Below are 15,095 nucleotides of genomic sequence, written 5' to 3'. Positions count from 1 at the left end.
ATAATTTTTAGTATTATTTTTTACATTTGACATTTGATTCAGAGCTTAGCATGTCTCTTCACATCATTGACCCAACTTCAATAATAAAATCTCTATTCTTCAAGGGCACAGCCTTCCCTTTGTCTATGGCGGCACCGAGTGGTGATAAAGAGTAATAGCATTACACAGAAACCAAACAACAGCAAGCCCGCAATATCAAGCAAGTCAAAAATATCCATCTTAATGTCCTTTGTGTGTCAAATTTGAGTGAACATTATATTTGAATACAAAATTAGACAAAAAGACACTAAATTTCTCTATTCAATTAAAAAATGAAGGACAAATAATACAGTTTACACCAGGTAGTATGAGTCAGTCAGTGCTGGATTAACCACAGACCTTCACTGTCTAAACTATCACTATCACCAAAATGGCTGATTTCTGGTTGGTTTGCCAATGCAAAACATTGTCTGTGTGGACATTCCCTTATAGCAGCCATACAGAAAGATTGGTCCAGGGAAAAACACAATGGCCGCGTCTGAAATCACATACTCTCTGAGTAGGTACTTCTTTTGAAAAAGCATGTTCTATTTAGTAGGAATGTGTGTAGTATGAATGCAGTCCGTACATACTACATTCGTCATGTGACAGACAGTGTCAGTTGCATCACTTCACTGCCATTCACAATTTCTCTCTAGTAGCCTCATGGGATAGTAAATTGTCCATTGTATGTGCACTTCGGAATCTCTTTTTGGCCTACAGTTCAAATACTGTGAATTCTGACATACTGCTCTTTTCACATTCTGTTTTTCGTTTACTACATAGTCAACTACATAGAAGTATTCGCATTCGGTTGCCGCCAGTGTGGTGAAGGCAGAGAGAGTTTAAAATGCACTCACTGATATGCTCCAAATCTGCATTCCATCAGTGTAGCCAATCATCAAGCAGAGAGGCGGGTCAGTGCCGCTGCCGTGCATCTCTTGGAACTCTGGTAGGCGGGACACATCTGGACACAGGATAAGAAACACTCATTGTCAGCGTAACAGACATGAAACAGAAAACAGCAAGTAAACCACAAAGTCTTGGCATAAGTGTTAAACAACGCAACAAACAAACAAGATGATCAGAACAACGGAATACATAAATAATGATTAAAAAGTTGGCGAAATCTATCACCTTTCTGATTGCCGCTGTTTATTCTTCTGATGAAATGAAAAAGTAAAGGCAAAGCTCATAGCTGGGATGTCAATACAAGTCTTATGCAGTGAAGCAAGACATGTCACTTGTTCTATCAATGTTCTGCTGTAGTGCTCTAGGCTAGGGCACTGGGATTAAAGCTAGGGATGCTAACAGGCTAAATAAACTCATGAAGAAAACTGGCTGTAACGGAGTTGTCGCTGAGAGAAAAATGATGTCTAAACTTCTGACAGTCATCTCATCCACATGTTTGCTGGAATGAGGAGCATGTTCAGCATTTGGCTGACCTAGCTAGCAGTGGTGCAATCAAAACCTTTGTTAGCCCAATATGGAGAGGGAGTAAAATCTTTCCGTGGCAGGGGCAGCTGCCACTGGCGCCTGTCACTCGATCTGCCACCGCTATACGCGCCTGTCCCGCGACCTGCCACCGCTATACGCGCCTGTCACTCGACCTGCCACCGCTATACGCGGCTGTCCCGCGACCTGCCACCGCTATACGCGCCTGTCACTCGACCTGCCACCGCTATACGCGCCTGTCCCGCGACCTGCCACCGCTATACGCGCCTGTCACTCGACCTGCCACCGCTATACGCGGCTGTCCCGCGACCTGCCACCGCTATACGTGCCTGTCACTCGACCTGCCACCGCTATATGCGCCTGTCCCGCGACCTGCCACCGCTATACGCGCCTGTCACTCGACCTGCCACCGCTATACGCGGCTGTCCCGCGACCTGCCACCGCTATACGCGCCTGTCACTCGACCTGCCACCGCTATACGCGCCTGTCCCGCGACCTGCCACCGCTATACGCGCCTGTCACTCGACCTGCCACCGCTATACACGGCTGTCCCGCGACCCATCACGGCTATATGCGGCTGTCCCGCGACCCGTCACGGCTATACGCGCCTGTCCCGCGACCCGTCACGGCTATACGCGACCCGTCACTGCTATACGCGGCTGTCCCGTGACCCGTCATGGCTATGCGCTTACCACTCGATCCATCACAGCTTTATGCATCTGCCTTGTGTCCCATGAGCGTTAAATGCGCCTCTCACTCGAAGTCGAACCACTGTTTGTGCCTGTCACGTGACCCGAAGTTAGGCTACTGTTAAAAAAACAAAGATGACCTGGAAAACGCATCCCGATTTTGAATGTTTTTTTTTTATTATTAAAATCTAACACTGTTTAGGTTAGATTTGAAAAGCAGACAAGACATGCCAACATTGCTGGGAGTGTCAGACCAACTGCAACCAGCAATTAAACACTTTTTGGAGGATTTTGGGCAAATGGCTGAAAAATCAAACAGTAGCCTAACTTATGGTTAAATGGTAGCCTATATCATTTTCGACCAATAGGTGGCGCATTACGAAATCGATGTGATGTGGTCAGAGTGAGGTGACAATGACAAACCTTACCAGTGGCATTACAATAGGCAGATTTATTCAAAAGTTATCAACATTTTTGGAAAATATGTATAACTTTTGACCAGAAGGTGCACTGTCTTGAAATATTTTGAATATCCTTTGAATTACAAAATAGGCTACAATGAAATAGCTTGGCCGTGACTAATGTCTCAGTAGTCCAACATTAGCTAGTGCAAGTTTACCTTAAGATAGCATGCAGTGAGGTTGGCTTGATATAGCAATGATTATTATTACTATATTAATTATTATTATTATCATCATTATCAATATTATTATTGGTATTATTATTATTATTAATTTATTAAGAAGTCTTATTTCGACATAAGTCGTTATTTCGACATAATATATTATTTCGACATAATATCTCGTTATTTCGACATAATAAGGGGACATTCTAATCTGCATTAAGCCACATTAAGTGTTCTTAATGTTTTTCTATGGGAGGAAAATGCTTAACGTGTAGTTAAACTTTGCGTTCATATTCTGGGCTCATCTGATTTTTTGTACATAGCATATCCTACTTTGTTATGATTTTAGTATCATAATGATTAATAAATGCACGCACAATTATCCATGAACTTGATTTGAACAAATGCCTTTCATGTGTGCACAGTTCAGAATTAAATGAATGTGCAGCAATTTGTACAAATACAGATGTAGGCCCACTATACTGTTGTAGCCATTAAATAAGCGCATTTAGTTTCATATTTGTTAAAATATTATAGTATTATTTTTTTCCATTTATGTTGATTTATGAAAAGTGAACAGCACAAGTAAGAGGATGCACAATATATATCGAGAGACATGGAGCGGGTCAGACATGATTTTGACCACTTTATTAAGTTTTGTTTTGTAGAAAACCTTTCTTTAAAGTGAATTTCGTTTTGTATAAATTGTATCTTAATTTTAATCAATTTTTCATCAACCAATTGCCTGGATTTAATAAATAGGAAGCAAATATAACGGACAATATAATCATGGAGGCGCCCGTGCAGTCACTTGCATTGCACGTGAACTGGAGCGCATCTCATCCTAACTTAACGAAACTCAGTGTATGCCTCACATAGACATGAGAAATACATCAAATACACCAAGCTTGAAATGTCTTTAAACGAAATAATTCAAAACGAAAAGAAAAAGGCTACTCTGTGATTATGTAATCCATTATGTGCATTTCTCTCTATTGGCGCGTTCACTACGAATATGGCGATCGTCAACTTCATCTTTGCAGCCAACACTGCCAGAAAACACTAGTTTATTAATAAAAATCAATGCACGCGTCACCGGATTTACAAATGCCCATCTTGCTTGTTTGCACGCACACATATTATGTCGGAATAACGAGATATTATGTTGAAATAACATTATTATTAATAAAACATCTTTTCTATTTGATTGAATGCTGAATATTGCGCTTGTTCAATTTAATAAAATTAAAACTTTAATTGTGGTCATTAAAATAATTGAATATTATAGCTAAATATTTAGTGGGCAGGTTTTGCTCATTTATATGGAAGCTTGTTTCCGCCACTGAATAATAAATAAATAATAATAATTGCGACTTTTTATCTCACAATTCTGACTTTTTTTCTCACAATGCGATATATCAAGTCAGAATTGTGACTTTTTTTCTCAGAATTGCGAAATAAAGTTTATTTCTGAGAAATAAAGTCGCAATTGCGAGATATAAAGTCAGAATTGCATGATATAAAGTCGCAATTGCGTGTTATAAAGTCAGAATTGTGAGATATAAACTATTCTGAGGTAAAAAAAAAAAAAGTCCGTCTTTTTTCCCCTTAGAATTGGACTTTATATCTCACAATTGTGAGTTTATATCTCACAATTCTAAGAAAAGATGTTAGAATTGCGAGATATAAACTCACAATTGCGTGTTATAAAGTCAGAATTGCGTGATATAGTCGCATTTTGCGAGAAAAAAAGTCAGAATTCTGACTTCATAAGACGCAATTGCGACTTTATTTCACGCAATTCTGACTTTATATCTCGCAATTCTGAGAAATAAAGTCGCAATTATCTTTTAAAATGTTTTATTCTGTGGCGGAAACAAACTTATGTATGTAGCCTATATATATATATATATATATATATATATATATATAAATAGCCTATAATTAGGCAGCTCCCCCAGTCAATGATCTAGCACCCCCTCAGCGATCTCGCACCCCCTCAGCACATGTTAAAAATTCTCTGGAGCCGCCCCTGGCCGTGACAGGTCGAGTGACAGGCGAGTATAGCTGTGACAGGTCGCGGGACAGGCGAGTATAGCCGTGACGGGTCGCGGGACAGGCGAGTATAGCCGTGACAGGTCGCGGGACAGGCGAGTATAGCCGTGACGGGTCGCGGGACAGCCCCATATAGACGTGACGGGTCGCGGGACAGGCGAGTATAACCGTGACAGAAAGCGGGACAGGCGAGTATAGCCGTGACGGGTCGACTGACAGGCGAGTATAGCCGCGACAGGTCGCGGGACAGGCGCATAGCCGTGACGGGTCGCGGGACAGGCGCGTATAGCGGTGGCAGGTCGAGTGACAGGCGCGGCAGGTTGAGTGACAGGCGCATATAGCGGTGGCAGGTCGAGTGACAGGCGCGGCAGGTCGAGTGACAGGCGCCAGTGGCAGCTGCCCCTGCCACGGAAAGATTTTACCCTTACTGCCAATATGACAAGATAAATATGAACTACTGTGATAGCCATGTTTAGGTTTTCTCGCTGCTTCTTACACTGCCTTTTAAAAGTTTGGGGTCAGTCAGCAAGGACACAAAAAAGTGACAATGAACATTTAATAAACTGAAAGTTTTTAAATGGTAGTGTACTTTAGAAAAGTTTCTTCTGCTGTGTAAAAACACAATATCAAACTTTGATGGCTTGCCTTAAAAATAAATAAAAACGGTTCACGATAGTTTGAGTCCTAAGACCCAATGTGTTTTATGCAGAATGCATCAATTTAACATGACAAAACAAAAGATCTTTTCCACAACGTCTAAAACAAAAATAGAATTAACTTACCATTGATGTCTGTTTTTTCAAAACGGACCCAAACTATCTTTTCTTTTTCATCATTTGGAGGTGTCCCAGTGTACGCCTGGAATTTCAAAGACGCATTAATAAATCGTTCTTACTCTCACTATCAATCAATTTATCTTTTTAAAATGCTTTTACAACAGAAATATACTAACACCTTGAATTGTCCATAGATCAACATGTCATGTACATTAAATAATAATAAAAAAAATTTAAATCTCCAGTTTTGAACACAAAAAAAAGAAGAAAAAAAAAGGCATTTACCTGAGGGACTACATCCTGCAAGAATGTAACTACGCTCTCCATGTATGACTGTTCTCTGCAAAAGAGTAAACCCAATTGTCAAGAAAAAAACAACCACACAAGAAGAGACCAGACAATACTGATAGCTTGATCAGCGACAAAATATTTTGTCTCTTTTTTGTTTGCGACATCTTAATATTTACAATACTGAACATTTGGCTTTCCGAATTAAAAAAACACTGAAATTTCATTTCACAAACGATTCATTATGCTCTTACGTTGCAGCCTGTGCTCGAACCACAACCCCACCAGCACAGCGGCTCGGTCTGCGCGGGGAGTCAGACGCCATGGCCAACCACTCAGTATCCTGCTGGACCAGAGTATGAGAAGATAAGGTCATGGTTTTTACATGATCATTACTCTAAACTTTACTGCAGAGATGCCTCCCTTTTAAGCACTGCTTGTCATTGATCATTCTGATCTATATTACCCCAAATTCAACAGAAGTAATAGGCATCAAATAATAACTGCATTACTGCAGATCATCCACTTTGCAGATGGATGTAAACAAATAAGGCAAAGATGTGCCTGGATCAGTTTAATCTGCACCATAGGCACATTCCTATTAAGTATTGATCATGTAAATGATCTAGAACACATACTAGTTATGACAACAGACATCTGCGCGAGATAAACAAAAGAAAACACTCTGAAGGAATATTTACTAATAACCAAACTATAGGATGCAAAAACATTTCTTGTCAGCATAACAATGTGAGTAACTCTTGATTTAGTTACATTTTACCATAAATTAAACATAATTTACAGTGAAACAGTGTACAAAGAGAGGTCAATAGTGTGTCAGCTGTCAGTTGTGTCAGTACAAGACATTTCATCATATCAACTATTTCCACAGTTTGTCTGTTAGCTTAGCCAGTACCGCTGTCAATCATAAAGCTTTAAAGACAATAACCTGAGCAATGACAATAACTTATAAGACGTCCTAAAAGAAATACATATATAAGGTATGCTAGAAACGTGCAGGTGAATGATTAAAGAAGAGACATTTGTACTAACCAGAGGTTTTGTGTTTTGAATTCGGATCAACAGAGGTCCTCACAAAACGCCACAGTGAAGCTGACATGCAGCGGAAACAACAGATGCTTAAGCCAATCAGAGATGAGCGTCGTAGACGAGTAGCCAACAGATTTACGACAAAGGCGGGCGTTTAGTCGTTTCTGACCAATCGGGGGTGGCAGGAGCTGTTTAGGTTTTTTTGTTTCCTGAACGAATCTGATGTGTCGTTAAAATTAACATTCACAACATGGTGGAGACGGAGTGTTATATAAAGCAAGGTTTATTTGGTTCGCGGTCTTACGAACATTTCGACATTTTAAAATGCTCAGAGCAGCCTGAATAAACCTGCATGTTACATCACGTCACGCTGTTGTGTTTATTTACATCGAAATATCGCGTGATGATCACTAGCCGAGATACTTCGCTCATCCTCGGCTTTTTCCGGAAAAAAAATGTAAAGAAGCTATGAATGGGTTCTCAACTTTTAAAGCATAACTCTCCTGCGATCTTTTACTGGAATAATTTATTTACACATTTTAATTGAAAAAATAATAAAAATGTCTTTCAAAATAATAAAAACATTTTATCCTGTTAAATATTTTATGATTAAATATAAAATTAATATTGACACAAGATGCTCATTTTGCCAAGTTCACACAGAAACTGTTTATCATTTATTTTTGGTCATGTTTCTTTCTGAACTATGGAAAAATATTGACACATTTATTAAAGATAATATCCAGCTAGATGTATCTGTAACCATTTAAGATATTATTTTTGGATACTTTGATTTTGACCCCACTAAAAACAAAGCTTGCTTTGTGATAAATGTAATTTATTTTCTTAGCAAATGTTATATACATAACTGTAAATTCACCACAGCAAACCAGTTTTTGTTGTTTTTTTTTAGAATTTCAAATGTACCTTAAAATTATTTCATCCTCAGTAAATAAGAAAGCAAGTAAAAACAACCTCAATTTAATGACTTTAATATGTACATTCTAACTGTTGTATAAAATAATATCTTAACCTCATGGTATTTTCTTTCTATAAAATTTCTATTTCTTTCCTATTTTTCCTGTTATTTTTCTTTTAGCAAAAAAAAAAAAAAATTATCCTCTATGTTCAAATGACATTGAACATATTGTTGATATATTTTGTGTATTGTATACAAAGTTGTATATTATTAATGTCATATCTATAATGTTTGCAAGCATAATAATAAAAAAAAATATTTAAACCTGTAATATTAGAATAACTTATCATGTTAACTGAAATCCACTTTCTTTTCACTTGTCCCCTCAACAACAGTATTCAATGTTTTTATTAACAAACAGTTTTTGTTGTAAAAAATGTTTTATTGACCTGTTTAGCATAGCAGCACCTTCAGTTTAGAATGACAATTTCTCCCATCAGAGAAAAAAAAACAAAGTTAATGAAATACCTGGAAACATTAAAACAAGCGTAATGTTTAAAATCCATAATGCATAATTAATAAAGTTCATGCTTGCATATAACATTAAACCTTATGACAGAGGGTTAAGACATCAGTGAACACTACACACGATGCACCGTTCTTATTATTCAGTAAAACCATGTACAAAAAAACCTATAGCATTGATCCCAAGTAGATTAATTTTTTTTGAAACAGGTGACATGTAAGCTGCAGGGAAATATCTTCTCAGAAGACACCGTTTCTTTTTTTGGTCATTTTTCCCCACAACCTTCCCATCTTCCACAAAGACTGCACAAATTCAACTTAAAGTGCAAAAATCCCTAGTTGACCAATCATGCCTACCTGACAGACCTGAAGCATTACAAAACTGGACACACAATGGAGGAAAAACTAAAACCTTTAAAATCTAACAAAACACGTTTTCTTTTCATTAGTCTTCAAAATATGGAGTAAAACATACATAAAACACACTAAAATAGGAGTGTTGTGAATGGAAGTTAGTGAGTTTTCTTTTGACATGGTTACTTGCTTCAGGATTTGGTTTCTCAGTAGCTTATATGAACTATATGAATAAAGTCTGACTATCCAGCATGAATGTACAGATTGCATTGTAATAGGACCATGAATGTCAGCAAACACATACAGTAGTCTTCCCATGCTGCTGAAGCAGCGTCTGGACGTTTTCAGACTGCTTTTGACCATTACTTCCGCCGTCACTCCTCGCAGAGGACTGTATGCTCGAATTCTGTGAGGATGTACATGAGGACTCATGTAAAGGGGACTGGGACAAACTACGACGGGGTTTCTTCAGCACAGGCGAGGAGGAATCCTCTAGCATCCGTTTGCCTGTAGGCACTCTATCACAATTGGCCTCATTTTCCAGTGAGTCATCACAAGGCAGGTCCTCGCAGCTTGTAAGGCTTTCAGGAGATGATACAAATATTGCGCTTGTATCACAGCTGCCATTTTTCTTCTCTGGGATGTGCTGTCCTTGAGCATCAGGAACCTAAAAAAGATATGAAGTTTGAGTGTGGTGTTATTTTTCATCTTAATCTACACTGCTGTTGTATTGTCAATTAGAAAATCATAGACGTTCCTAACCTGAGTTGGCAAAGAGTCAGTGCAAGATTCGGGAACAGAGCCACACTTTGGTCCCTGTAGATTATACACAATCTCATAAGGTGGCAAGCACTCACTGGATGTCCCGAACGGCTCCAAACAGATAACAATGGCACTGGTATTATCAGCACGGAGCATGCGTTGACGCCATCTCAGTAAGGCATGGTTCACAAGCAGAACGGCATTTGAAACATTTTCCTTTTGGTTCTTCGCCTGTTGGAATAAACATTCAGGTAAGCGAACGTTTTTAAAAGACGATTACAACCTTAGTCGAAGCATCATTTTACATTATTCACCTTGGCATTGTCATTGTCCTGACAAATAGACACAGCCTCCTGCGGTGATACCATGTTCCATAACCCATCACTGCCTAAGATGATGTAACGGTGCTGCTTCAAATCTAGCTTGATAACAGCAGTATCAGGCTCTGGTGACACTACAAACTCTCCGCTGTAGAAGTCGTAACTCCACAGATCACCTGAGCACACATACATATACATTACATTACTGGATATGAACAACAACAAAAAAAACCTGATGTGAAAATCAGTTGCATTTGGACACATTTATTCAGTTAAAGGGACAGTTCACCCAAAAATTCTGTCATTAATTACTCACCCTCATGTCGTTCCAAACCCGTAAGACTTTCGTTCGTCTTCGGAACACAAATGAAGATTTTCGTACTGAAATCTGAGAGCTTTCTATACTCTCCATAGACAGCTACACAACAGACACTTTAAAAAGTTCATAAAGAGATCGTAAAACTAATCCTTATGAATTGAGCGGTTTAGTCCAAATTTTCTGAAGAGACACGATCGCTTTATAATGATGAACAGATTGAATTTAGGCTTTTATTCACATATAAATATTCATCAACACACTTCATTTGTGGTAAACGGAAGCATGTTTGCTTGACGTGTGAGAACCAATGCTATATTCTCATGTGTTACGCAGCACGTTTGAGCTTCAGCAAGAACCAATGAGATTCATTCTCATGTGTTACGCAGCACGTTTGAGCTTCAGCAAGAACCAATGAGATTCATTCTCATGTGTTACGCAGCACGTTTGAGCTTCAGCAAGAACCAATGAGATTCATTCTCATGTGTTACGCAGCACGTTTGAGCTTCTGCATAAGGTTTGTTCTCGCGCGTCAAGCAAGTTCGGTTAAGCTTCTGTTTATGTTCGCTGATCAGCATTTATGTGAATAAAAGCCTAAATTAAATCTGTTCATCATATAAAGCGAACAAGTCTCTTCAGAAAATTTGGACTAAACCACTCAATTCATATGGATTAGTTTTACAATCTCTTTATGAACTTTTTGAAGCGTCAAATTGGTAGTTGCATAGACTGTCAATGAAGGAACAGAAAGCTCTTAGATTTAATAAAAAAGATCTTCGGAACGAAAGTCTTACTGGTTTGGAACAACATGAGAGTGTAATTAATGACATCACCCATTTTTAAGTTTTGATTTGCATTATAAGGTCTATAAAACCTAGGTAGGCCTAACAATAGTATTATTCAGGTGAGAAATACTACACAAATTAAATAAAGTAATCAACTGTCGTTGATCATCAAATCATGTTGATGATACAATTGTGTTTGTATTTGTCCATTCAAGTGCGTTATGATGACAACTCCATTAACTGTCCAGAGCATCATTCACGCTGGCCTCAGGCCATCACAGTCGTTATTGTCGAGCCCTGACAACCTTGCTAAACCTCTAATCAGCCAGTGTTGCAATTCCACATTCTGTTTGTTGTTGCTAAAGAACAGATTATCATGGTGGCATGTTGCAATTTGTAGGACAGTACACAGTCTCTGCTGACTTGTCAGATGCATTGAAACTCAACATTGTCACTGTTTTTCCAAAGACGACCTCATGTTACAAAATAGCTTAACCCTCATCATGTGCACCTTACCAAGAGCTCGAGCCACAGCCAAAAATGGGATCTGATCGATGACGGTGCTCCTTCTCACTGGTCCATTGTGGGTGAGTCTGGGTCTCTTCCACACGACCCTATTGACTCCAGACTTTTTAATGACACTAGAAGAGAGATGTGTCAATGATCAGTTGTGGATCTCATCATAGTTTAAGTTTAATATGCAAAAAAAAACTGCTGACCAAAAATATCCATACCTTGCTCTGCCCAAAACTAAGCCTGACCTCAAATAAAATTTGTTCACTAGAGTTTAAACATTACCATAAGCCATTATTTAAAAAAAAAAAAAAAAAAAAAGGGGGAAGACATTAATATTGAATGTTGGTCTATATCGTGTTGATATGCTTAAGTTCTTTTAGCCTAAAAGACAAAGAAAGCTTGTGATTAGATTATGTAAATGAGAACAAATGTGACCCTGGACCACAAAACCAGTCACATGGGTCAATTTTTAGAAATTGAGATTTATACATAATCTGAAAGCTGAATAAATAAGATTTCCATTGATGTATGGTTTGTTAGGATAGGACAATATTTGGCTGAGATACAACTATTAGAAAATCTGGAATCTGAACGTGCAAAAAAATCTAAACATTGAGAAAATCTCCTTTAAAGTTGTTCATTTATGTTCGCGATTGTGCTGCATTCACTCACAAAAATAAATGTTTTATATATTTACAGTAGGAAATTTACTAAATATCTTCATGGAACATGATCTTTACTTAATATTCTAATGATTTTTGACATTAAAGAAAAATCGATAATTTCAACCCATACAATGTATTGTTGGCTATTGCCACAAATATACCAGTGCGACATGTGACTGGTTTTGTGATCCAGGGTCACAAATGTGAGAGCGTGTCTGGTAATGTTGTCCCATTTTTAAAGCTCTGGGTGCACAAACAAAAACCAGTCTGACCACTGCAGACACACAGTGTTGAAGTGTGTGTTTTCCTGATGAGTGTTGACATAAAACAAAAGGACGATGATGGTTACAGGTTAAGGTTGACCCAAAAAGAGCAAAACATTAAAGTCTACTATCAAATCATAAAAAAAATCTCTTCCATCTGTGTGGCTAAAACACGCCTCCACACATCTTTTATCAAAAGCAGAAGGTACCAAAAGTGTGTGAATACAGTTTGTTCAGATTAGTTGTGTGTGTGACTAACTGTTTGAATGAACAAATCACCTGCCACCGAGCCCCTCTATTCTCTGCCTTTCCTTCGGGAGGTCAGGTTTGTGGTCCTGCGTAATTTCCACCGCTCCAATCAACTCGTCAAAGGGGTCATCGTGCACCCCCAACACTACTGCTGAGTCCCCAACGTGGGCAACATACATCCGGTCACGTCGTATTACGACGATACTTGCAGTTGTGCCTGATGTGCTAGGAAGTCCTGTAACCGTCTTTGGCCATTCCGCTATAAGAAAGCAGATTATATTTTTCAAAACAGATCAGTGATGACTTAACCATTCTGTTTAAAACAGATGCAAAAATGAAGATTTTGTTGTAGATGTGGAAGAAAAAAGGAAATAAGTCCAAGCTGTATATTTAATGCAACGGCAAGTGCATGGAGTCCAGGAACAGCCATGCTAGACATTTGGCTTCAACTCTTCCATGTTCCATGTAAGAAAACCACTCAGGTTTGGAATGATGAGGGTGAATAAATGAGGAACATTTTTGGTTGAATTATCCTTTTAATGCAGAATCAATTAGATATTAATCAATTTTACAATCGGTCAAAAGAATTAAGGTCATATAATCACTCTGAACTTAAAGGGATAGTTCACCCAAAAATGATAATTCTTCATCATCATTTGCTGACCCTCAAGTTGTTCCAAACCTGTATGAATTTCTTTATTCTGCCAAACACACAAAAAAATATTTTGAAGAATATGGGTAACCAAACAGTTGGCTGTGAAAAAAATACTATGTAAATCAATAGGGGAGAATTTTGGGGTAAACAATCCCTTTAACTTGGCTCCACTGCTATGTTGTGTATTTAGTATACTGTGTTGTCTTTATATTGTTTGGTTTTCTTGCTCGACATGCTAGCCACGTGTTGTCAACTTGCGGCGGCCATGAGGGCATTTGACCGTTTTTTGTTTGTTTTTGTTTTAAACTGACACAATTACAGTCTTCATATTAAGTGAATGTACAGAATTTACATTAAAGTATATTTCTTAGAAAATATGTTCATTTATTTGAGTAAAAACGTTTCAATTAGCATAACAATGTTATGTGCATCTAGAAAACTAACTCATATTGCAGGTGTCAGGAGTGTTGAGCTGTGATTTCTGCCTGTAAGCGTGATACTATCTGATGTGGTGCCACTTAAGTTCAGATGTTTATAAATTGTTCGGTGTGACCTGCAGGGGTTGTGCAACTTCTTTTGGCGGGATGCATCTGATGTTGCAGCCCTCATTCAAAATGTGCTCCGACTCTCTCCCTTGCAATGCACGTCCAAAATGGCAGGGACTTAACCCAGCAGCGTTAAACGAGAACATTATGTATATGTATGTAACCTAACGTTCAATTTCACAACTTACGTAATTTCTTCCACATGGCATGGTGACAAGAGATGAATCCCTTTCGCAAAGCCGCGCACACCTCGTCGTCGTCGTCAGACCAAAAGCCTCTTTGTTTTTTGATGTGGCCCCACAAATGGTCGCGAGCAAAGCGCGCGGCGTCCGGACCCCCGTGTCCGTCGAACACGGCGAACATAGACACAGCCCGCGGACCACGGTTGTGTTTGGACGAGCGAGACGAGGTGGGCATCGACGCCTGCTGAAGAGTAGAGCTAGGATCATCATCTTGAACATAGGTAACAGTGATAGATCCAGGAATGGAGTCTTGGATTGAAGCGTCGTGGTTTTGGTCTTTTGCTGGTGCCGCGATCTCGCCACGTTCGGCGGCGTTCAGTTCATCCTCACTCGGCTCATCCTCCTGCTTCATCGTCACTAAATCCTCCATGTATTTCCTACCGCCTTGGTCATAATAAATACTTGCTCGACATGAAAATGTCACATCCATGTTTTGATCAGGTAGAAAGGCCGATAGAAGAGCAGCGTTTAATGTTTAGGCAGGACTCAGGCCGGGTGCGCGTTTTCCTCTTTGTTTACCTTCGATGTTGTGGGCATGCGCAGAGCCACCATGGTAATGCACTGCATGGTCACTGGAATACTTTATTTGACCTTTGGTTTGACGGAGAAGAGCCATTGAGATTGCTGTAGCATAAAGTATTACAATATTAACAAATATAATAATAAACATCTATCTATCGATCGATCTATCTATCTATCTATGGTTAGTAAATATAGTAATGACAAGCATGAAACACATATCACACACATCTTTTAATGAAATATTCATTTCATTTCTTCCAGCGCCTGTATTGCAGTAGTTTTGACATAGGAAATTTTGTATTGACTTTCCAGTCTGTCCCATGACTCCCATGTGGGTTGGGATGAGTAAGGGCTCACACACACACACACGTGTATATAATAAGTATAGATAGATAGATAGATAGATAGATCGATAGATCGATCGATCTATCTGCTTTGGGAATCCTTGCTGTTTCCAGCAGATGGAGCTGTAAGCCTAAAAGACTCAGTACCATGATATGC

At 38.9% G+C, this 15,095-nt stretch overlaps 2 protein-coding genes across 7 annotated transcripts in view; both read right to left on the bottom strand.

Annotated features, from left to right (window-relative positions):
* Positions 1-7,333, bottom strand: part of bcas3 (BCAS3 microtubule associated cell migration factor) — a 230,017-nt gene extending 222,684 nt beyond the window's left edge. For 3 of the 6 annotated variants that reach the window (XM_084126192.1, XM_084126194.1, XM_084126196.1), the window contains exons 1-5: positions 6,960-7,061; positions 6,161-6,249; positions 5,904-5,958; positions 5,625-5,700; positions 879-985 (exon numbers count right to left, since the gene is read on the bottom strand). In XM_084126192.1, coding sequence (XP_083982318.1) covers positions 879-985; positions 5,625-5,700; positions 5,904-5,958; positions 6,161-6,231 — 309 coding nt within the window. In that variant the 5' untranslated portion in view covers positions 6,232-6,249; positions 6,960-7,061. Of the gene's footprint in view, positions 1-878; positions 986-5,624; positions 5,701-5,903; positions 5,959-6,160; positions 6,253-6,959 lie in introns of all 6 variants that reach the window. The other 3 variants (XM_084126195.1, XM_084126197.1, XM_084126193.1) reach the window with 2 other exon arrangements.
* A 963-nt stretch (positions 7,334-8,296) lies between these two features.
* Positions 8,297-14,613, bottom strand: ppm1da (protein phosphatase, Mg2+/Mn2+ dependent, 1Da). Its single transcript, XM_084125753.1, has 6 exons — positions 14,019-14,613; positions 12,661-12,889; positions 11,454-11,578; positions 9,831-10,012; positions 9,517-9,747; positions 8,297-9,421 (listed from the first exon to the last, which is right to left on the bottom strand). Exons 1-6 carry the CDS (start codon positions 14,500-14,502, stop codon positions 9,044-9,046), a joined length of 1,629 nt encoding a protein of 542 aa, XP_083981879.1. The 5' UTR covers positions 14,503-14,613; the 3' UTR covers positions 8,297-9,043.
* Positions 14,614-15,095: the final 482 nt, after the last annotated feature.

The sequence above is a fragment of the Abramis brama genome, assembly GCF_963993115.1.
Source record: "Abramis brama genome assembly, chromosome: 10".
Classification (NCBI taxonomy): domain Eukaryota; kingdom Metazoa; phylum Chordata; class Actinopteri; order Cypriniformes; family Leuciscidae; genus Abramis; species Abramis brama.
This window is presented reverse-complemented; position numbering and strand designations above follow the sequence as displayed.